This window comes from Cebus imitator, unplaced genomic scaffold (genome assembly GCF_001604975.1).
Source record: "Cebus imitator isolate Cc_AM_T3 unplaced genomic scaffold, Cebus_imitator-1.0 Scaffold181, whole genome shotgun sequence".
NCBI classification, from domain to species: Eukaryota; Metazoa; Chordata; class Mammalia; order Primates; family Cebidae; genus Cebus; species Cebus imitator.
Window position 1 is genome coordinate 3,316,496 of NW_016107496.1, and position 23,194 is coordinate 3,339,689.

General features: G+C 41.2%; 1 protein-coding gene and 1 non-coding gene across 2 annotated transcripts in view; both read left to right on the forward strand.

Annotated features, from left to right (window-relative positions):
- SLC4A8 (solute carrier family 4 member 8) overlaps window positions 1-23,194 on the forward strand; it is a 93,982-nt gene that overhangs the window by 33,874 nt on the left and 36,914 nt on the right. Inside the window, exons 8-16 of the mRNA XM_017545905.2 lie at window positions 976-1,133; window positions 2,227-2,314; window positions 3,327-3,473; window positions 4,646-4,746; window positions 11,166-11,340; window positions 11,948-12,081; window positions 12,856-13,101; window positions 15,909-16,014; window positions 16,605-16,766. Coding sequence (XP_017401394.1) covers window positions 976-1,133; window positions 2,227-2,314; window positions 3,327-3,473; window positions 4,646-4,746; window positions 11,166-11,340; window positions 11,948-12,081; window positions 12,856-13,101; window positions 15,909-16,014; window positions 16,605-16,766 — 1,317 coding nt within the window. The remainder of the gene's footprint in view (window positions 1-975; window positions 1,134-2,226; window positions 2,315-3,326; window positions 3,474-4,645; window positions 4,747-11,165; window positions 11,341-11,947; window positions 12,082-12,855; window positions 13,102-15,908; window positions 16,015-16,604; window positions 16,767-23,194) is intronic.
- Window positions 7,654-7,784, forward strand: LOC119473761. The gene has a single exon (XR_005202985.1). It is a non-coding gene; the product is annotated as a small nucleolar RNA SNORA24 (small nucleolar RNA).

A 23,194-nucleotide genomic window follows, 5' to 3' on the forward strand; every position in this document is an offset into this window, starting at 1 on the left:
CTACAGGCACGTGCCACCATGCCCAGCTAATTTTTTGTATTTTTAGTAGAGACGGGGTTTCACCATGTTGACCAGGATGGTCTCGATCTCTTGACCTCGTGATCCACCCACCTCAGCCTCCCAAAGTGCTGGGATTACAGGCGTGGGCCACCGTGCCCGGCTTGTTCTGGTCTATCTTTAACCCTGCGTTTCTAAAACACAGATAGTGTCATAGCACTTTCTCTGCTCTTAAGGCTCTTCATTTTATTTAGAAAACCTGAAACCTCTGACAAAACCTTTGAGTATTTAAAAAGGGAAAGAATGTGACCCAGAGCTTCAGAAACACTTCTCTCGGAGGAAGCTTGGAGGAATGGGATTGAAATCAGAATAGCTAGTTTTAAAATCTGAATCTATACCTTAAAAGCTCTGTGGTCCTGGGCAAGTCAACTTCACCTCTCTAGGTTTCAGATGCTTCATTTTTTTTCTTTAAGTGGGACAAATACAATCTGTCATATCCTCCTTCTGGGGTTTTTGTAAGGATAAAATAAAATAGTGTGAGAAAATGTTTGCTAACTGTAAAATGACATGAGTGTAAGGTATGAGGAGGGTGATTAATATTTAAGGTGATAGGGCCAGGTGCAGTGGCTCACACCTGTAATCTCAGCACTTTGGGAGGCTGAGGCAGGTGGATCACATGAGGCCAGAGTTTGAGATTAGTCTGGCAAACATGGCAAAACTCTATCTCTACTAAAAATACAGAAAAATTAGCTGGACATGGTGGTGCATGCCTATAATTCTAGCTACTAGGGAGCCTAAAGCACAAGAATTGCTTGAACCTGGGAGGTGGAGGTTGCATTGAGCTGAGATCGTGCCACTGCACTCCAGCGTGGGTGACGGAGTGAGACTCTGTCTCAAAAAAAAGTAAATAAAAAAATTTAAAAATGGTATTTAAGGTGGTGGTTCCCAAGTTGTCAGAGGATTCTTTTGGACTTTTAGGTAGACCTTCATTTCATGAAAAAAATTCCTACTGGGGCTGAGGCCTCCAATGTCCTGGTTGGCGAGGTGGATATTTTGGACCGTCCCATTGTTGCCTTTGTGAGGCTGTCTCCAGCTGTTCTTCTCTCCGGCCTAACAGAAGTGCCAATCCCAACAAGGTAAAGGCAAAGATATAACTCATGCATTCTATCCAAAGTTCAAATTTATGCAGTACTGGTAGAAGAAACCAGTTAATATTGAAATTTAGAATTAATTAATTTTAGGAATGGTGTTTACAATTCAGCAGAAAAGCCAGATGTGCTGGTGTGTGCCTCTAGTCCCAACTACTTGAGAGGCTGAGGTGTGGGGATTACTTGAGCCCAGGAGTTTGAGCCTGCAGTGAGTTAGAATCCTAGGATTGCACCATGGCAAACCAGTGTGGGCAACAGAGTCAGACCCTGTCTTAAAAAAAAAAAATCAGCAGTAATCTCAGAAAATTGAGGTATATTTGATTAACTACCATGAAGAGAAATTCTGAGATTTCTGAGGCTGTGACTGCACAGCACCGATAGCCCTGGAAATACAGAACTGAAGAGCATTCAAAGGACATAGCAAGGGCCAATAACTTGTTAAAATAGGAAGTCAAGCGTTATCTTCTCAGTTCTATAAAGCCATATCGCAGGGAAACGTCTCTTAATAAAGGTATTTGTTTTTCTTTACACAATTCTGGCAGGGTTTATATGGTTTGCAGATGTGCACATATTTGTTCAAAAGGCTATTCATATGCTCTGAAGGTGGTGATGCTGGTGATTCAGAGCCCTGCTACTTACAGGGAGTATTCAGATGTCCAGAACACAATTTAGACTCCTCTGTAAGGCTTGATCATTTCAACCTTCTTATCCCTCTCATCTCCCCATCATTTTCTTGTTAGAAAAATAAATGGAATTCAGATAACCCTGAATTTGCACCACAATGCCATGTTTTGAAAAAACATCTTTTCTGCAGCTGGGAATTGTGTCTATAGAAACCATAAGAGATATAACCACATTGTTGAATGATGCCACACAATAGCATCGAATGCCCATAGTGGAGCTATTATTAGGTCAAGGCAACTCAAAGTCCTCCTTCATTACTGTCTCCTTTTTTTTTTTTGAAGGTACAGTGATGATTTCTGTATGACAGGAGAGAGAAATCTTATGCTATTTAGACAGGACTAAGATGGCACTCCTTTATATTTATTTACATCATTTCCTCCTCTGTATGTTTTGCCAGATTTTTGTTTATCTTATTGGGTCCAGTAGGGAAAGGTCAGCAGTACCATGAGATTGGCAGATCCATGGCCACCATCATGACAGATGAGGTATGTGCAACTTCTGCTTCATTTCTTCCATCTCATAAGTATTTATTGAATGTTTACTCTGTGCCAGGCACTGTGCTAGTTGTTGGGGATAAAATACTTTCCATTGCAATGTCTGCTGGGAAGTAGTTCAACTGAGAGCCTAGTGTAGAAGGACCAAGCTCTAGAGGATTTTTCTTCCTATGTTAACTCTCATTTTTTGAGTAGTCAAGGATGCAGAGAAATCTTTTTCTGGGGAAACTATTACTGTCAAGTAGGATATATAGAGAAATATATTAAGGTTGGCTTAACTTTCAAGAGAAGATGGTTAATTAAATACATTCAAGCTATTTACATAAAGAAACCTCACTCCTGTTCCACTAAATGAGATCAGTTTGTATAAGCTCATGGGTATGACCTCAGGCAGTGTAGTATGAATGTCTTGACTAGTCTGCACCAAAACAACCAGATATTTTGACATTGTATTGAACCCACAGTGCATACTTTGGAAAGAACTGTACCACTCTGTAAGCTGCAAAGTAGGACTTTCAAGGCATATGCCTTAAGGGGGAAGAAGGAGGTGTGGCCTGTTTTTTATCAGCTTTCTTTGATTGAGAGGCTTAATTTGTGGAGGACCTTCACTAGTAATTCTAGCCAGTGTTTCCAACCGTTATGATCAAGAAAATTTTCCTCTCAACCTGGGAAAGCTGATTAAAAAAATATTTTTTTCGTACATCTTGCTTTTCCTTCCATCCTTTGTGGAGATAACATATTTTTACACCTTTAGAGTCATGTCTTATCTCTTCTTATACTAGCAGACATATATATAGTTCTTTTTGATGCATCTCATTTCTACACTTGTGTTTTAAATCCTTTTATCCTTACACTTCTCTAGGTGCTAAAGTTTCTGCATCTCAGATCCCCATAATAGAGATAAAAATCAAGAGGTTTTATCCATTTTTTACCATATCCATTGGTGATTGTTTCATGTAAAGTTTCTCTTAAGTTTCCTGAGGGTTTTTTTTCTTCTCTGTAGATTTTTCATGATGTAGCATATAAGGCAAAAGAGCGAGATGATCTCCTGGCAGGGATTGACGAGTTCCTTGACCAGGTGACGGTGCTCCCTCCAGGAGAGTGGGATCCCTCCATTAGAATTGAGCCACCCAAAAACGTCCCTTCCCAGGTAATGTATGCACATTACCCAGTGTGACTATTGTCACTTACTGACTGCCCACCATGGACAAAGCAAAGACCATGTGGGTATATGCTAAATATATCAAGATGCAGCCCTGTTTTGGTACACCTAGAATGTCAAAACAGTAATAAAAATTATTCTGGGCTGGGTGTGGTGGCTCACGCCTGTAATCCCAGCACTTTGGGACACCAAGGCAGCTGGATTACCTGACATCAGGAGTTTAAGACCAGCCTGGCCAACATGGTGAAATCCTGTCTCTACTAAAAATACAAAAATTAGCTGGGCATTGTGGTGCCTATAATCCCAGCTACTCAGGAGACTGAGGCAGGAGAATCACTTGAACCCAGGAGGTTGAGGTTGCAGTGAGCTGAGATGGTGCCACTGCACTCTAGCTTGGGTGGCAGAGTGAGACTCCATCTTAAAAAAAAAAAATAAAAAAGAATCTGGATAACATAAATTGGCTCAGGGCTCAGGTGTGATGGTGTCAGTTGGGATTACCTGGGGATGGATTTTAAGCCAAATTTTGAAGGACTGATGTGAAATGGCAGAGAAGAGAAGAAGAGAGAACATTTACTGGGACTACATTGTATATAAGTCATCAAAGGAAAAGAGCAAGTTGTATAGAGAGAGCAAATAGAGTATCTGATATTTTTCTGACATATTAAAGATGGGAAAGGAGCTCCTACTGTGTACTAGGCACCAGCCAGGTGATTTATGTATGCAAATTCAGCCTTCCCAGGAACATCCCTCAAAAGGTACTATTATCTCTAGTTTTACAAATAAGGAATAAAACTATCTTCTAGGGCAAGATTTTAAGATAAAGTAAGATTGCACAGAGGCAGATTTGAAACTGGAACTTAGGTCACATCTGATGCCAAAGTCCTCATTTTTCTATTTGCTGGCAAGGCATAGTTAGGAGTCAGGTACTATGGAACAGTAGGCGACATTATGCGGGGTGTGTGTGTGTGTGTGTGTGTGTGTGTGTGTGTGTGTGTGTGTTTCAGTAAAGTCGATAAACTGCATCAAGTCAGTTAATGAATTTGAAAGCTACACTTGGGCATTTTTGGTTGCTTTTGGGTTATCCCATTACCACTCCCCTCTGATAGCAGAAGGGAGAAATAGATGTTAACTTTACTAATTTTGTGGTCTTCTGTTAAAAGGAGAAAAGGAAAATGCCTGGAGTTCCAAATGGAAATATTTGCCACATAGAACAGGAGCCACACGGGGGTCACAGTGGGCCAGAACTTCAGCGCACTGGGCGGTAAGTCCTGGGATGTCTCACAGCAATGCTGCTAATTAGGTAGAAGTTATGTGAAAAAATGAGGCATCCTCTTTCTTTCAACCTTCTTCTCTGTAGTGGGAATTTATTGGCTGAAGAATGACTTTTCAAATGGAAACACTGACTAGAAATATAATGAATATATCAAATATCATATTCATTCATTCAAGTTTCTCAAATCACCCACCATGTTTTGTCTCACCTCCAGTCATTCCTACCATGGTTCCCTCTGATTTGAACACTCTTTCCCTTCCTCATCTCCTGGCTAACTCCTACATATCCTTAGTCTCAGTTCTTGTGTCACTTCCTTTGGAAAGCCTTCCAGGACTCTCTCTGGATGAAGTCAGGTGTACCTGCTATGTAATATCACAGTATTGAGCTCTGACCTTCCTTCCCCACATTACAGCCTTTATCATACTTAATGATTATTGGTTGATTTATTGTCTTTTCTGCTAGACTGTTTGTTCCAAAAGAGAAGGGGCTCCATTATATTACTAGGACCCAGCACAGTGCCCTGAGCAGAGTAGACTCTCAATATCTGCTAAATGAGTGAATACTTTTAGAATGATGTCTGCTCCATAGCATGGAATGGACTAGGTATGATAAATTTTGAGTGATCATTTTAGGTTAAGAAACTTCCTTAGGGCAGGAAGATAGGTACTATTTTAGGTGTGCATGCCTCAGAATAGGCAATCTGCTCTTCTAGGCCAACTTTTTTGGTGAGGAGGGGATGGAGTCTCACCCTGTCACCCAGGCTGGAATGCAATGGCATGATCTCAGCTCACTGCAACCTCTGCCTCCCAGGTTCAAGCGATTCTCTTGCCTCAGCCTCCAGAGTAGCTGGGATTACAGGCACATACCACCATGGCTGGCTAATTTTTTGTCTTTTTTTTTTTTGAGACAGAGTTTCGCTCTTGTTACCCAGGCTGGAGTGCACTGGCGCGATCTCGGCTCACCGCAACCTCCGCCTCCTGGGTTCAGGCAATTCTCCTGCCTCAGCCTCCTGAGTAGCTGGGATTACAGGCACGCNCTGCCTCAGCCTCCTGAGTAGCTGGGATTACAGGCACGCGCCACCATGCCCAGCTAATGTTTTGTAGTTTTAGTAGAGATGGGGTTTCACCATGTTGGCCAGGCTGGTCTTGACCTCCTGACCTCAAGTGATCTACCCACCTTTGCCTCCCAAAGTGCTGGGATTACAGGTGTGAACCACCATGCCCGGCCTCTAAGCCAACATTTTAAGGACAGATGTACAAGGAGAAGGCAGATGAGGGAAGCAGGCCCCTAGACTAGGAGATTTTATTCCCTAGGTCAGAAAGTGGTAAAAGAGAATGATATTTTGGGTTGGTGTGACATTCAGAGGTGTCCCCAGATTATGAGAGAAGGTTGAGACTATGGCTGTGTCTCTGTTAAGCTGTGCTGTTAAGAAGGTTCTGCTGAGTAGAGATTCTCAGGGCAGGACTCAGATCATGGAAAGCAGCTTTTATGTCCTCTAACCTTTTGCTTTCTTCTTTTCTGCCTTCTCGCTTGAGGTTGCTTTGCTTACTCTTCTATCCTCAGCACTCTACCCAGTGGAAACCCAGGTTTGTTTTGGAATTGTGGAAAGCATTTTATTCTTCCAATCTTAGAAATTCAGGGAAAAGCCAGGAAAGGAGACAGAGAACAGGAGAGAATGGCACTTGACTAGCAGTTGTCCTGTAGAGGAGCATGTTTTCTGATAGGGAGAATGTATTGGAGTGTAGGGGAAGATGGCTGTGCTCTGGAAGGGAGCATAGGTGGAAAGAAGGTATTCTTGCAATGGAAGAGACACTGAAAAGAGGAGCAGCCACCCCTTAAAAAAAACAAAACATTTTCTTTAAAGTTGGGAGAGGTCTGAATTGGGTGGGGAGGCCTGGTATCGAGAGGCAGTTCAAGGGAAGCATGTGTCCTTAGAAGGGGTTCCAGGATTGACTCTGTCCTAAAGGAGGTGGTAATTTTTTCAGGAAAAGGTTTTGAGTATGGATTTGATATTTCAAAATTACAATTTATCTTTTGGACATAAAGGGTGTCCACAGCTTAGTAACTTAGAGTTTGAAAGTAGTAGAATTTTGGGCAACAAGGTTTCCCTCAGACCAATGTCTGTGCAGAGGTGAGATTTTAGGTTGCTATTGGTGCCAAAGAAAATGAATAGATTAGAGGGGGTCGCTTATAGTCAATTCCGCATAGGGGTTTGGGAGACCATTAGATTGGATCTCAACAGTTATAAGATCTTGGAAATGGTGTCTGATGTCCCCAAGAAAATCCCATATTGCCAGGATCATCATATGCTTATTCACAAACCCCAAGTATCTTAACTCACAAATTCAAATGGAGTTTGAAAGAGTTATCTCGTAATGTCAAGTCACGAACTTCTGGAATTGACAAAGCTAAAAGGAAGCTCTAGGCTCAGAGCTTAGTTCTGCTTGATATGGGAGATGCTTCCTCTTTCTGAGCTCCTGTCATTTTCCTTAGAGCCCTTAGTAAAGGGCCTCAAGACATATGACCTTCCTCCCATTGTAGCCCCTTAGACAGGGTAACATAATGCCTGCATCAAGGATCACAGTTTCAGGCCAGCTCTGGCCTCTTTCTCAGTCTCAAATTATGTGGGAGGTAAACGTGAGCCTTTTTTGCATGTGGACATGCTACACGTTTCTGTACATTCCTGGACTGCACAAACTAAAACCACATTAGCCTGGGTTTTATAATTCTTTGGACTATTAATTATGTTTCTTTGAGGTGTAAAACTGTTTTATGCTTGCCATGCTTAACAACATTGGAGCAAAACTTAGATAACATCTTAAGGAATGTTATCTTTGTTGGATGGAGACGTATTTGAAGGCAGGGTGAAGTAGACTCTAAGAAGGTGGGAAAGGACTCCATGTATCTTTGGGACCTGTCAGCTGTGGCAGTCTCCCTTCCTAGCCATGGAAGAGCATATTCTTGTTTATTGGCAAAGCTGTCACCATTTAATTGGTATCAGATTCTGACTTGCACAAGTAACATTCTTCACTGTTTAAAAAAAAAAAGAAGGTGGGAAAGGAGACAAAATTGAAATGGTACCCTGAGTTCTGTATGATCTGACCCTCCAAGCCAGGGTTAAGACAGATCTTGAACCTCCCTGATATTGACTAAGGCAGGGATGCCATAAGTAAGAAAGTATGACGAGAGTGTTCCTAGGCCAGAAGCTCCACAGCAAGGAGGGTGCTCTGGAAAGAGGTTTTTCAGGGTAGATTTATGTCCCTTATTGGGGATGCCACTTTTGGGAAGGGCTGATGGAAAAAGAATCAGGAGCTGCTATCTCGATGATCCCCCACACTTCAAACAGGTTTCTTCCAAAGCATACCAGACAATTGGATGGCTGGCCTGTTTCTAAAGCCCTCCAGGGAAGGGCTCCTTAAGTCAATGCTCCAGAGCCTAGTGACCCTCTACGCAGGTAAGTCCTTTCTTGCATCAAGCTTAAATTAAACTCATATCCCTGTGTGCCTCCTGCCCCAGAAAACTTGAATGTGAAGGACAGTGTTGAAAGGGAAAGGAAATCCCAAGTACAGATAGAAGCATCCATGCCTGATGAATATCTGTTGTAGATATGCAATCATAGTCTGATTTTATGCATGAATGATATATGAGTCTGACTCCATAAAGTGTTCAGAAATTATTTTATTAATTTATATTTATACTATCCATATGAGCCTCAGATCTTTTCCTGGCTTTTAATCACTGCTAGACACATAGATGTCTTCCCTTTCTATGGCTTCTCAGAAATTCATTTCACATAAATCTTTTGCCTGTTGTTCACAGACACTCCTGTCCTCCTGTGTCTAGGGGCTGAGTAATCATGGCAGCATCTCAGGTAGCCTCAGAGAGAGAGAGAGAGAGAGAGAGAGAGAGTGAGTGTGTGTGTGTGTGTGTAGGGAGTCACTATTATACAAGGAGATTCTTCTCACAGAATTGTGCTCTCCAGAGGAAGGTGACTGGTAATGAAGGGATAATCATATGGTAATAAGATGCTATGTTAGCTAAGAACCCAAAAATACTTGAATCTTGCCCCAGACAAATTACTGGGGCCTATAAGGTTATTGACAGGCTGTTTACCTAGAGGAGAAAGACAAATTGATGCTTTATTACTAACTGAAGCATTGGTCCCAAACCCTGAGGCAGAACTCTTATGATTTAGGCTAAACCAGGTAGATAGCTCCTTTACCTAAGCTAGGTTTGCCAGACAGGCTAAAATTAAGACAGGTCACAAGGCTGGCTTTGCTTCTCTTCCCTATGCCCAAACCCAGATTATGATGTTACTGCCGTAAGTTGAGGAAAGGTGAATCCCAGCTACATCCATCAGAAAAGAGCAGGTGGGTAAGCGTCTGTCCTGTGTCCACCTGCACGCCCATTATACTAGCTAGATGAGAGAGAGTGTTCGAGGAGAAACTGCTGGCTAGACCTTCTCCCCTTGCATACAGATCCCAGGCCTACTCATATACCTCCAGGCTCCTAGGTGAGAGAAGGAAAGAAAGAGCTAACCAAGCCTCCTTCCATGAGAGAATAGCTTGTGGGTTTTAAAAAATAGCTTTTTATTATAGAAAAATTTAAACATATTAAAGAAAGAGAGAATAGTGTAATGAGCCCCCATGTACCCATCAACTATTACCAACATTTTGCCAATCTTGTTTCATCTATTTCTTCCCACTTAATTTTATTTTTATGTTTTCTAGATTATTTTAAACCAAGTCACCGACATTTTACCTGTAAATACTTCAGTATGTATCTCTTTGATTAGGACATCATGCCATTATCAAATCTAACAAAGTTAACAATTATTCTTTAAACTGTCTAATGCTCAGTTCATATTAAACTTTTTATGATTGTGTTAGCAACATCTTTTTAGAGTTCATTTGTTTGACATTCTTCACTGTTTAAAAAAAAAAAAGAAGGTGGGAAAGGAGACAAAATTGAAATGGTACCCTGAGTTCTGTATGATCTGACCCTCCAAGCCAGGGTTAAGACAGATCTTGAACCTCCCTGATATTGACTAAGACAGGCATGCCATAAGTAACAAAGAAGAAAGCATGACGAGAGTGTTCCTAGGCCAGAAGCTCCACAGCAAGGAGGGTGTGCGTTTGGTCATTATGTTCCCATTCTGTAATAGTCCCTCTTCCTTGTTTTCTGTGCCATTGATTGGTAGAAGAAGCCAGGGGATTTGTGCTATAAAATGCTGAGTAGCTCTTTCTGTTATTCACCTGACAGCCCTCATCCTGGTGCAGTGACTCCACTCTTAGAAAAAGTGACTGAACTGGGAGCACATCTCCTTCGTGTGGGAGATCTTGGTCTTGGTCTGTCTCATCTTTGAGAAGAGGAGAGAGGCCCTGAAGTCCTGCCACCAAGTCCTGTTGATTCTACCTCCTGATTAGCTCTCGAGTCCATCCACTTCTCATCCTAGTCTATGCTCCATTCATCATACTACCACAAGAGTGGTCCTTCCAGAATGTGTGTTTGATGATGTCACCCCTCTGTTTACAGTTCTTCAGTAACTTGACATGCTATTAGGATGAAGTTTTAATTCCTTAAAATCATTTACAAGGCCCTTTTGACTTAGCTTCTCCAGCTTTGTCTATTGGCATTTACTCTTCACATTGTATTTACAACTCATATCTTTCAGCACCTTGACTTACCATGCCCTCTCACCTCTAAGTGTCACCCATGCTGGCCCCTCTGCCTCATCTGGCTAACTCCCAGTCCCTCCCTGAAGTCATGGCTGAAATGCCCCTCCCTGCTCTATGCCACCATGGCACCCTCACAACATTGCCTGTCTCCTGCAGTAGACTTGGTCCTGGAGAGCAGGGCTGTTCATGTCTTGCTCATTGCTGCATCTCTAGTACCTGACACAGTGCCTAGCACCAGGTATCTGCTCCTACTTGTCAATTGCATGAATGAATTATTATGCTAATTTCTCACAAGTAAGGTGGGTAGTTGTTCAGAGTAAGAAAGTGCATGTGATAGGGTCTTTTTATCTAGAAAACACGTAATAAAACTAATAATTTTAATACCTTAAGTTGGTTTTGCACATTTCCTCCTAACAGCTCAGAATCTAGTTTGAAGGTAATACTTACTTTCTTGTTAATTTTTTTGAATTTTTTTCATTAAATGGATAATATGCATATCTAAGTTAATTCTTTGTATGTTTAGGATATTCATTCAAATTTACCATAAGTTATACCCTTGGTTGCAAAGAGACTCTGCTGACCTGAGAGAGATATCTGTTCTGGGGTCAAACTGAAGCCAAAGTCTTACCTCTAAACAGAGTTCATTTGAAATGCTTTCAAATGCGTGCTGTTCACGTGCTTTTAGGGAAGAAGGACTGCGTTAGAGGCCTATCTACTGTGTTTCCACAGGCTATTTGGGGGCTTGGTGTTGGACATCAAGCGGAAGGCCCCCTGGTACTGGAGCGACTACCGGGATGCACTCAGCTTACAGTGTTTGGCCTCCTTTCTGTTCCTGTACTGTGCCTGCATGTCACCTGTCATCACCTTTGGGGGATTGCTTGGAGAAGCCACTGAGGGACGCATAGTAAGAGTCCTTAACCACTTCGAATGGTCCCAAATAAGACCTAAAATATTGCGGCGGCAGCCAAGTCCACTGGGGACTGGGGGGAGTTACCCGGTCTAGGACTGAAGAGATTGGATTTTTCCTCTGAATTACCATGGTCTTCTGACATCATACCAAAGAACAACACAGTTCTCTCTTTAGAACAGACTATTCTGCTTGAACATCAGCTTCAGTAGCTGGTTGCTCAGTTGAGTTTTCTATTGCTTCAGTGATGGAAAATGGATATATTGATGCCATTTTAAAATAAGATTTAAAGTGACTCTGTATGTGAGCTTGTAGTGTGAGTGGTATCACTGTGCTTTCTATATATTTTCAAATACTGAATTGAGTCACTAAAGAATAGGAGTTAGTTAAGGAATGATGTGCCAATGGATCTGGGCACCTGAATTATTAAAGTAGTATCTGTTTACAGGAGTATTAGATGGTGTGTACATATCACTCTTGCTAAGCTGAAATACAAGCAAATGGGCATCAGAGCACACAGGAGAGCTAAGTCGGGAATGTACCTAAGCCATTATTACTCGTACTGATGGGCTGTGGACTCAGTGATGACTTTTTTTCCTCTTAGAGTGCGATTGAATCCTTGTTTGGCGCCTCCATGACGGGGATTGCTTATTCCTTGTTTGCGGGACAGGCTCTCACCATCCTGGGAAGTACTGGGCCAGTGCTTGTGTTTGAAAAGATTTTGTTCAAATTCTGCAAGTAAGACATTTGTTTTTCTGAAAAATCTAACAGATTTAGTGATTATGCTGCCAGGGTTAAATGTCAGGGTTCTGATTGAGTACAGACAGGCAGTATGATTCTGGATTGTAAGAAACCTGGAAGGAGAACAACATTTGGTCTGTTGTCCTGCCCCTAGGTAGCACCATACCCAAAATAGCAGATCTCCTATTCTTAAAGAGCTTGATTAATATCCCTCAGCCATTATTGAAGTGTTGACTTTTTATCTTTAAAAAGACTTTTCCTAGCTACTTCAAACTTCATCATTTCCATTGCAAGTCAATTTGTAATTTGGCCTAATATCCCCCTTCATATGTATATGTGTATGTATATATGTGTGTATACATACATATATATTGCTAGTAATAGTGGGGCACAAGAGTGCTCTGGTTTCCCTACTTTTCCTATACAGTCTTTTCTTTTTTCCTTCTATATTTCAAGTAGTAGCTCATGGGACTAGGGCCAGCCCCTTTTTCTCTTACTACAAGAATAAGATCATAATTACATTAGGTAGTAATGGCAGGAATGTATAAGAGACAATTTCTTTTTTCAGTTTTCCTATCCTTGCCCATATCCTGTGAAGCAAATCTGTATCACAACTGTGCCAGAGCGTTATTTAGGAGTAAAATGCATACAGAATTAGGATAAATTGGGTTCCAGTGCTGGTTTAGATGAGTTGAATTAACCACATTTCTGACTCCTTGTCTCTTAATGCCATCCATTCATGCTTTCTGATGAACTTTGGTCTTGTTTCAGAGACTATGCTCTTTCATACCTCTCCCTGCGAGCTTGTATTGGACTGTGGACTGCTTTCCTGTGTATTGTCCTTGTGGCAACTGATGCCAGTTCCCTTGTCTGCTACATTACCCGTTTCACTGAAGAAGCATTTGCCTCCCTAATTTGCATTATTTTCATCTACGAAGCAATAGAAAAACTGATTCATCTGGCAGAGACCTATCCCATCCACATGCACAGCCAGCTGGACCACCTTAGCCTCTATTAGTAAGTGTGCTTTCTGCTTAATTTTAGAAAATTGAGCAAAGGGCCTGAGTTTAATTGCTGATAGAGAGTGCTAGGCAGTGCTTACAGCTTCTAGTAAAGAAGTGTCTTGCCCATTGGGAAATGGAGCTCAGATATGGATGAGGAGAATTGGAGGGCTGCCAGAAGAGAACAATCAAAAGTGTTGACAGAGAAGATCGACTGAAAGTGAAACACAGAGGGTACTCAAGAAGTGCTTTCCAGGCCAGGTCTTTCGGTTCTAGGCACTGAAATAAAAATAGGCGACAAATGTAGCAGGGAGAATTTGAATTCATTATGGGGAAGAACTTTTTGCAAGGATTTGTGAGCCCCTAGACTATGTTATCAAGTGAGAGAATGGACTCTTTCTCTCTTTTTTTCTTTTTTTTTCTCTTAGCTCCTTTGTTGAAATGAAGGATTCTCTTTTTCTGAAAGCATGTATAGGCAACTCTTAGGAATTATTAGGTGAAGCTATATTAATAATTTATTTAAGATCCTGAGGCATCTCACATGATATCATAAAGATCTAGAAACCTACTTACTTCCTAGATTTCAACTCCGGAGATTATGATTTCTTTATGTGTTCAATATGGTTTGGATCGTCTAGAAAAGAAACACAGTATCTGGCTGTGTTTTCAACCATTTAGGACACTCTGGTCCTATAAACATTTCTTCTCTTGAACAGCATTCTCCAAATTATGACTAAAGATCCTCTTCCCTTAGCTCTGTACATCAAGTTCTGGCTGTACAGTTCTGATGTGGAGGATCTGGTTGTGAAATGAACAATTTCAGTTCAAAACTGCCTCAGAAGAGAGAGTACACTGCCTGGATGCATCTGCCAACCAGCAACAGATACACTTTCATCTATTCTAGTTATTCACTCATTAACCTTTTAAAAATCAGAATTAATAAAAAATTTATTAGAACTTTATTCTACTAGAAAGTAAATGATTAGGGATTATAATCTTCAATGCCTAGTGAATTGGCTCTTATTGGCATTGGAGTTCTTATTTCTGTAAGGTTCATTCTTTGACCTCTTTTTATCATTAATTTCTTTTTTTAACAAATATTGATTGAGCACCTATTATGTACCAAGCACTGTTTTAGGCCTTGGAAACATAGCGGTGAACATGGAAAGGATCTGTCTTTATGAGGCTTATATCCTAATGAGAGAAGACAGGCAAAGTGACCAACCCTGGATTGAGTAGACTTTGGTTCCGGAAAGAAATTTGTTAATAAAGCTCAAGATGTATTTTTTTTTTTTTTTTGTCTGATTCTACTGTTAGTTCATATGGTGCTGATGTGAAGCTAGAACTCCTCAACTCTTTAAATGGTTTTATGTTAATATGTATGGAATTGATTTTTTTAAAATAGACTTTATTTTTTAAAGCAGTTTTAGATTCACAGCAAAGTTGAACGGCAAGTACAGAGAGTTCGCATATTCCCCTACCCCAGCACACACATAGTCTCCCCCAATATCAATATCCCATACCAGAGTGGTAAGTTTGTTATAATCAGTGAACCTACACTGACACGTTATTGCTACCCAAAGTCCATAGTTTACATTAGGGTTGGCTCTTGGTTTTGTACATTCTATGGATTTTGATAAATGTATAATGACATGTATCCTCCATTATAATATCATACAGAATACTTTCACTTCCCTAAAAATCTTCTGGGCTTCACCTGTTGCTCTCTCCTTCCTCCCAACTCCTAACAACCACTGATCTTTTTATGTCTTTATAGTTTTGAATTTTCCAGAATGTCATAGTTGTAATTATGTAGTATGTAGCCTTCTCAGACTGGCTTCTTTTACTTTGTAATATGCATTTAAGGTCCTCTATGTTTTTTCACGGCTTGGTGGTTCATTTCTTCTTAGTGCCGACTAATATTCCACTGTCTGGATGTACCATGGTTTATTTATTTGGAACTGATTTTTTAAAACCTAAGTATAGGGCTTTATAGCTTTCCCTATTACTTTTCATTTTGTCAGTTTCTTCCTATTATTCTAACCTGTTGAGATCTTTTTGAATTTTAATTCCATCATGCCATATCTTAGAAGGCATGCTTATTAAATTTATAGACCATACAAAGTTAGTGAGGATGGCTGTGTCAGTTGACCATATTGGGAGCCATGTCAGGCAGGAAGCATGCTGGGACTGGGAGGCAACGTGGTGGCCAATGGCACAGGTGTGGTCTGATCTGGTCTGGTTTGGCTGGAACAGGAGGCCTGGGGAAGCTAAAGGAATTTCTAGGTCTGGCTGTACCATGAGTAGCCAGGGAATGGCTAAGGTAGTGGGATATTAGCAAAGGTAATACAGTGTCAGGAAGTGCTTACATCATGGCTCCAGAAGACTCTGACTTTTAGAACAAGAGCATGATGAAGGGTATAGGGAATAAGATATTCAGGCTTGAAGGAAGTTGTTGAGAAGTAAGTGGGATATCGAGACCTCCTTGTGATGTAGATTAAATTTCATAGCAAGAGCCTAAGAGATAGAAATCGGGCAAAAAAAAAAAATCAGGACTCATTCTGGGCACATCAGATACCAAACATTATTGTCAGCACAGTTTAATCCAAGATCCATGGGATTATTTGAGTCCAACTTTAGTAATGACCAACTGAAAAATTAGAATATGTTTGGGCCTACAGAGGGGCCTCAACTCCTCAGGTCTGAAGTATGCAAAGGAGAAGCAAGGCAGCTCCTGACAGCCTTTAAACCAGTTGTGTCTAAAAACATTTCACTGAATATTTGGCTGTTTTCCTCAGGAATCTTTTTAATTTTTCCCCTCAGCTGCAGGTGTACTCTTCCAGAGAATCCAAACAATCACACCCTGCAGTACTGGAAGGACCACAACATCGTAACAGCAGAAGTCCACTGGGCTAACCTGACTGTCAGTGTAAGTCTGGGAGCTGCCCAATGTCCCAGCATTGTGATCACAGGTTTAGGAGGGACTACTACGTGAAAGGGAGGGGTAGCCTTTTGGCAAACTCTAGCATTTACCAAAATAAATCTTTTTAAAAAAACAATTCTTACTCACTTTCTTTTATCCTTTTCTTGTACATAAGGGGAGAAGATTACCCTTCTTTTTTCTTCCCCCACATCCTACCCAGTGACCATGTGCTAAGTGTAGGTGGGGATGAAACCATGCAGGACAGGAGGCAGATCCAGACATGTGGGGTTGAAGAATCTTCAAGTTTGGAGGTCCTCTGTGAGAACAATACAAGTTGCCAGGGTCCTTCTGGAGCCTTGAAAGTAGTGTTTGTTCAGAACAGTTCTGGTTCTATGTCTTAGGACCATAAGTAGCCACCCTACTTCAAAGTGGCCTGTGCAAGAGAGGACCCTGCAACTGCATGAAGGTCAAGGGGATGCTGCTTGCAGCCTTTGCTCCCAACAACCATGGGATGACAGTGAGTGGTGGACTGAGAGGAAACAGCTATTTATTTGGTTGTGTCTGCCTTTCATCACCCAGAATGTTTATTTCTCCAGGAATGCCAGGAGATGCATGGAGAGTTCATGGGATCTGCGTGCGGCCATCATGGACCCTACACTCCTGATGTCCTCTTTTGGTCCTGTATTCTCTTCTTCACCACCTTCATTCTCTCAAGCACCTTAAAGACATTTAAGACAAGCCGTTATTTCCCGACCAGAGTAGGTAGCATGTTCATGCATTTCTTTTATGTTAGAATCAAATATAACAAAACCTTTTCTCAGCCTCTGTCCTTCTTATGGGGTTGATTGGCCGGGTGGAGAGCTCCAGATGTCCTGATGAGCCATACTGGCATTCTCACCTAGTGTCTGGAAGCCTCTTGCATTGATCTGTGGTTAGGAATGAAGGGTTAATACTTAAAACGTTTTTGCAGTTAAGCTTAAGGTGGTAGTGATGCTTTTTAAGAGTTATTAAGTCTTATTTCCAGAATGCTGTTACATTTCATTTCCAGAATGCCGAGACACTTAGCACATAATAGCTACAGCTGGCTTCTGAATACAGTAAATTGTGGTTGTCACCTTGGATACTTTAGGGGACCCAAAAATCTTCTCCCAGTGATGGCATTTGTAATAGCTTATGAAATCACTGGTGACACTGACTGCAGCAACCAGCATGCTCCTAACTTAGTGTGTATGACTGTTTGAAGCCTCTGCAACCTTTCCATGATGCAGATAGCATTGTTTGTATTATGACCAAGGCTTTTGCCAGTTTTGCCAGGGCAAGATTAGAGGCTGAGTGTGGAGTAGCTACATGGGCCATTTCTTTGAAAGGGAGCTTGAGAAGGTGGGGAGTGGCTACTGGAACCTCATCACAGAAAGTTAATACTGAAAAGAATAAGCACATGAATTATTTACATTCTTCAGTCACATGGAAACATCTGTAATAAATGACCATTATATTTGTCATATCAAAACTATAACAGGAAGATGGATGATGTACAGTGACCACAAAATTTGTGCCACAGAAAGGCCCCCTAAAGACTTGGGTTACACATACCTTTACCACAGTATACCAAGCTAAAACTCAAACATACGAATCAGTGGGAAGAAGCCACATATCTTTTTTTTTGAGACAAAGTCTTGCTCTGTCGCCCAGGCTGGAGTGCAGTGTGACACGATCTTGGCTCACTGCAACCTCCACCTCCCAGGTTCAAGCGATTCTTCTACCTCAGTCTCCTGAGTAGCTGGGACTACAGGTGTTCACCACCATGCCCAGTGAATTTTTTTTTTGTATTTTTAGTAGAGATGGGGTTTCACTGTGTTAGCCAGGATGGTCTTGATCTCCTGACCTTGTGATCTGCCCACTTCAGCCTCCCAAAGTGCTGGGATTACAGGCATGAACCACCCCGCCTGACCCATATACCTTTTTAATTTGTCAAAAAGGTGGAACAGCCATATATGAAGAAATACATTGGGTATTTGTAGTTTAACAAATACAATCAGGCCAGTCATGATGGCTCACACCTATAATCCCAGCACTTTGGGAGGCCAAGGCGGGTGGATCGCCTGAGGTCAGGAGTTGAGACCAGCCTAGTCAACATGCTGAAACCACATCTTTACTAAAAAAACAAAAGTTAGCTGGGAGTGGTAGCACAGGCCTATAATCCCAGCTACTTGGGAGGCTGAGGCATGAGAATCACTGAAACCCAGGAGGTGGAGGTTGTAGTGAGCTGAGATTGCACCACTACACTCTAGCCTGGGTGACAGAGTGAGACTCTGTCTTAAAAATAAAATTAAAAAAAAGAGAGCACAATCATTTGATGCCTTCTGAAATAGAAGAAATTTGTATTAGTGATGATACACTATTATAGATAGTTTTTATACATGTTTAAGGAGAAGAAAATATAAAAAAGAGTATTCATTTGCTGGCAAGAGATCTACCATCAGCACATCAGAAATGGGGATGCGCTCCCAGTCTATTGGGGGATGGGTGGTAGTGACCTTCAGAGAAACCTATTAATGTGGCCAGTGGTGTGGCCTGACCTGCAGTAAATGAAAAACCTTCTTGGTGTTTCGTAGAGAAAATCAGCTATTGGGTGGGGCTTTATTTGTAGCTTTTTTTTTTAATTGTATGCAATAATTTCTGACCTATACATATATAATACAGCATTTTCAAGAAAAGATATTTTTAACTTAAATCATACCAAAATTCATAATATGATGATATTGTGAATGTGTGTGAAAGTGTGTGAGACCTTTACAGTTCACTAGAAAATCTGTGATGGTTTGGTTTTTAAAGGCTAAGCAGTTGGTATTAAGCAAGTAAATATTTTAACGAAACTATAACTCAGGAACAGTTTAAAATATTCGTTTCCCACTTAGATTTCAAGAGTAAAAAGGGCTGAGTTATCAAGTGTCAAGAATTCACTTGGGTTTGTGGCATTTGGTGGTACAATGCCAATGCCCACAGCAGCGTAATATTGTACTTTGCTAAAAGTAGACACATGAATTCTCTATTTTTTAGTAGCCTTTTCCCCAAAAAGTATAATGTTTATTTTTAGTTAAAATAGTTAATCTTGTTTTACCATACCATATGATAACTTCTTGGTATCATGTGAAGTGCCCCAAATTTGTATTTTCTCATCTCTGAGCTCTTTGCCTGTTTCCATTTCTACATTTTTCTGGGGCCAGAGGCTCATCTCTGACCTTTTTTCATGTATCACCTCCTATTTTACTTCACTGCTTATCTGCTATGATCCGCAGTGTTATTTTGGACACTTTAAGAATTTCAAATGTGGCTGGGTATGGTGGCTAATGTCTATAATCCCAGCACTTTAAGGGAGGTTAAGGCAGGTGGATCACCTGAGGTCAGGAGTTCAAGACCAGCTTGGGTAATATGTTGAAACCCTGTCTCTACTAAAAATACAAAAATTAGCTGGGTGTGGTGGTAGCTTGTAGTCCTAGCTACTCAGGAGGCTGAGGCAGGAGAATTGCTTGAACCCAGGAGTTGGAGGTTGTAGTGAGCTGAGATCACTCCACTGCACTCCAGCCTGGGCAACAGAGTAAGACTCCATCTTAATAATAATAATAATAATTTCATAGGCAAAGAAACTTTATATAATATTATGAAAGACCATCCTTTCCATTTGGTTATTGCAGTATTTTAGTTGCAACCTGGCATTAAATTAGAGTTTCAAATGTGATGAAAAGTAGAATGATAGTGTTCTATAATTTTCTTACTGCTCTGCACCAAATTCCCAAGTCTCTGGAATTTCTATTTCAAATTATTCAGTCGAATGTAAAATGATTTATTGCTGTCTGCTTAACATATATTTGTTTGGTTGAAAGGATTTTTCAGAAACTGTAGGAAAATTAAGCAGAACCAACAGGGTGAAATAAAGCACAAACACTGGATTAGGATGTGGTGAGTTGTGAACAATCAGGATTCTGGTTATGACTGGGGTCCCTGTCTCATAGGAGCTTAATGCCATGTGAGCCAGGGACACAGTGTCCAAGGCCCATGGCCTGGAGACCTGGATGCTGGCTGTGGACCTTGGGCAAGTCCCTCATCCTCCCTGTGCTGCATTCTCCTCATCTGTACAATGATGTGATGACACATGCCGTCTCTTTCCAGTCTTGCTTCAAGGATACAGTGAGATTTGATATGATGAACCAAGAGTAGAAGGTGGTGTGCCATGGTGGGTCCTAGTTGAGCATGCTCCCTGCCTTCTCTTCTCTGACGTCTTCTTCAGTTTGGGGACAAATGGGAATAGCAGAAGGAGGGGAGCTCATAGTGTAGAATTCTCTACTAAAGTGTGCCTACTGGTGTTACCTTCTAATGTTGAGTTGGATTTTCTAAAGCAGCCCCACTTTGTTACTGAAGTTGCTGACTCCTGTGGAAATCCCCCTACTAAGCAGCCTTACAAAATCCAGTCCCCATAGAATAATGACTCCACACAGGCATCAAAAATGGGTTGTCCTCTATTATGTTACAAAGCCTTTTGGGCTATGGAAGATGATTGGGTGTTTGGATTGAAATGTGGACAAAGGACCTGGGTGCGGTGGCTCATGGCTGTAATCCCAGCACTTTGGGAGGCCAAGGTGGGTGGATCACTTGAAACTAGGAGTTCAAGACCAGCCTGGCCAACGTGGTGAAACCCCATCTCTACTTAAAAATACAAATATTAGCTGGGTGTGCTGGTGGTGTGTACCTGTAATCCCAGCAACTAGGGAGGTTGAGGCACGAGAATTGCCTGAGCCCAGGAGGTTGCAGTGAACCAAGATCATGCCACTATACTCCAACCTGGGTGACAGAGTGAGACTCAGTCTCAAAACAAAAAATGTGAACAAAGATAGCATGTATATTTTGAGCAAAATACACATTTTATAATAAAATTTTATAAATAAACTTTGTAAAATCAATGGTATAAAATCAGTATTAAGATTATATGCTATACATTACCTAATTTCATTAAGTAGAAAAAGAAATTCAGCCCTTCTTATGCCTAAACATATTGTAAGAAAGTGTATTATGGATGCCCTTTTATCTGCCTCACAAAACAGAGGGCTGTTTCTACAAGGCAAAGTTTTGTATAAGTTCTATACTTTTGTTTGTTGGTTTGTTTTAAGACAGAGTCTTGCGCTATGGCCAGGCTGGAGTGCAGTGACGTGCTCTCGGCTCGCTGCAACCTCCGCCACCCGGGTTCAAGCTTTTCTCCTGCTTCAGCCTCCAGAGTAGCGGGGACTACAGGTGTGCGCCACCATGCCCAGCTGCTTTTTGTAGTTTTAGTAGAGATGGGGTTTCACCATGTTGGTCAGGATGGTCTCAATCTCCTGACATCATGATCCGCCCACCTCGGCTTCCCAAAGTGCTGCGATTACAGGCGTGAGCCACCGTGTCTGGCCAAGTGCTATTCTTTATTTCAGTTTGAGAGTTGGGAAAAACTGGAGCAAATAATGAGTTTCTTTCTTGCTTAAAAATGTACATATATGTGTATCTTAATATATATAAGGTAGATTTCCCTGGAATAAAAGTCTAGAATGTACTGCTTAATTTTACACATATGTGTAGACAATATTATCTGTGAGTGAAAAGTGGAATAATATGTGGATTGGGTCAGCTGATTATCAGCCTGTTAGGAGTCCTCTGTGTGAGACATGGTGGTATAATTGTGAAGTTCTCACTGTATGCGGATGTTCATGTGAAAGATAGTACTTCCTTTCTGTAAATATCTTTGATTTCCATTTGTATGGAATCCCAATGAACGTATGTTTGGAAAACAATGTGTCAAAGTTTGTATTTTGTTCGTTGATCTAAATGCCCATGTAACTAATCAGAAATCTAGTTTGTCTCAGATTGGGAATTTTCTTTTAAAGGAAAAAAGAATACAGAAAAGACTATTGGAAGAATCATGTTCAAATGACATTTTACATCAATGTTGCTTCAGTATTTTGGAGTTGACTAGGTGGTTTTCTCCTACCTACAATAGAATGTGCCTACTGCTTCTCTGTTGCCCTCTTTGGGCTTGCAGGAAGTACAACAGGAATAGCTTGAGCCTTTTGCTTACTTTATAATTTATTCCCTTTACCCGAACTGCCTTCCCTGCAGTTCATAGTGAGAACAACTGGGTTTGTACCCTGACTCCACCTTAAGTGTGGTAGATAGGGCCAAGTCACTTTACCTCTCTGGGCATTTTTCTTTAAAACGAATGGGTTAAACTAGATAAGCTCAGAAGTCCCTTCCTGCCCTAACATTCCCTTCTATTTTTATTTTCTTGTGGTTACTGTTAGGGTCAGACATGTGAAATATGAGGGACCATTTAGAGGTTTAGATGTTATATTTTTGGATTATTACAGAGTATCACCTAAGTTTAGGACCTGTATCATTTTTAGTGTCCCCACCCTATTTCTATTCCTGCTCCACTTGTCTTTCTTTGTAATCATCTCATTTTTTTCCACTCTTGAAACTCACAACTTTGCAGTCCATGAGTTACTTTGCTACCATCCCCCTCAAAAACAAATATATTTAAAACACCCTCCTAGAAAAGCCTCCCAATCACCTTCAGCTAAATCTGTAACATTTATAGAATATTTAAAAATTTTAATTCAGCTAGAGTTATGATCCCCAAACAAGTGCTGACAAAGCTGTCTATCATATAAAGGATGTCTTTTTCACCTTATAGGTATCATTGTTGCTGAATCACATCAGTACAGGCCTTCGGTGGGAAGACAGCAGGGGACGGGGCAGGACTAGGGGATGGGATTAGATAAAATTGTGATTCTATCCTTTCCTTCAGGTCAAAAATCCTTGGTTTAAAACAAGGTTCTGGGTCAAGCACAGTGGCTTATGCCTGTAATCCCAGCACTTTGGGAAGCTGAGGCAGGCAGATCGCTTGAGCCCAGGAATTCAAGACCAGCCTGGGCAACATGGCAAAACCCTATCTCTAAAAAGTACAAAAAAAAAAAAATTAGCTAGGTGTGGTGGTGTGCACCTATAGTCCCAGCTACTCAGGAAGGCTAAGGTGGGAGGATCACTTGAGGCCAGGGAGGTCAAAGCTGCAGTGAGCCGTGACAGTGTCATTGCACTCCAGCCTGGGCAACAGAGTGACACCTGTCTCAAAAACAAGACAAAACAAAAACCAAGGTTCTGT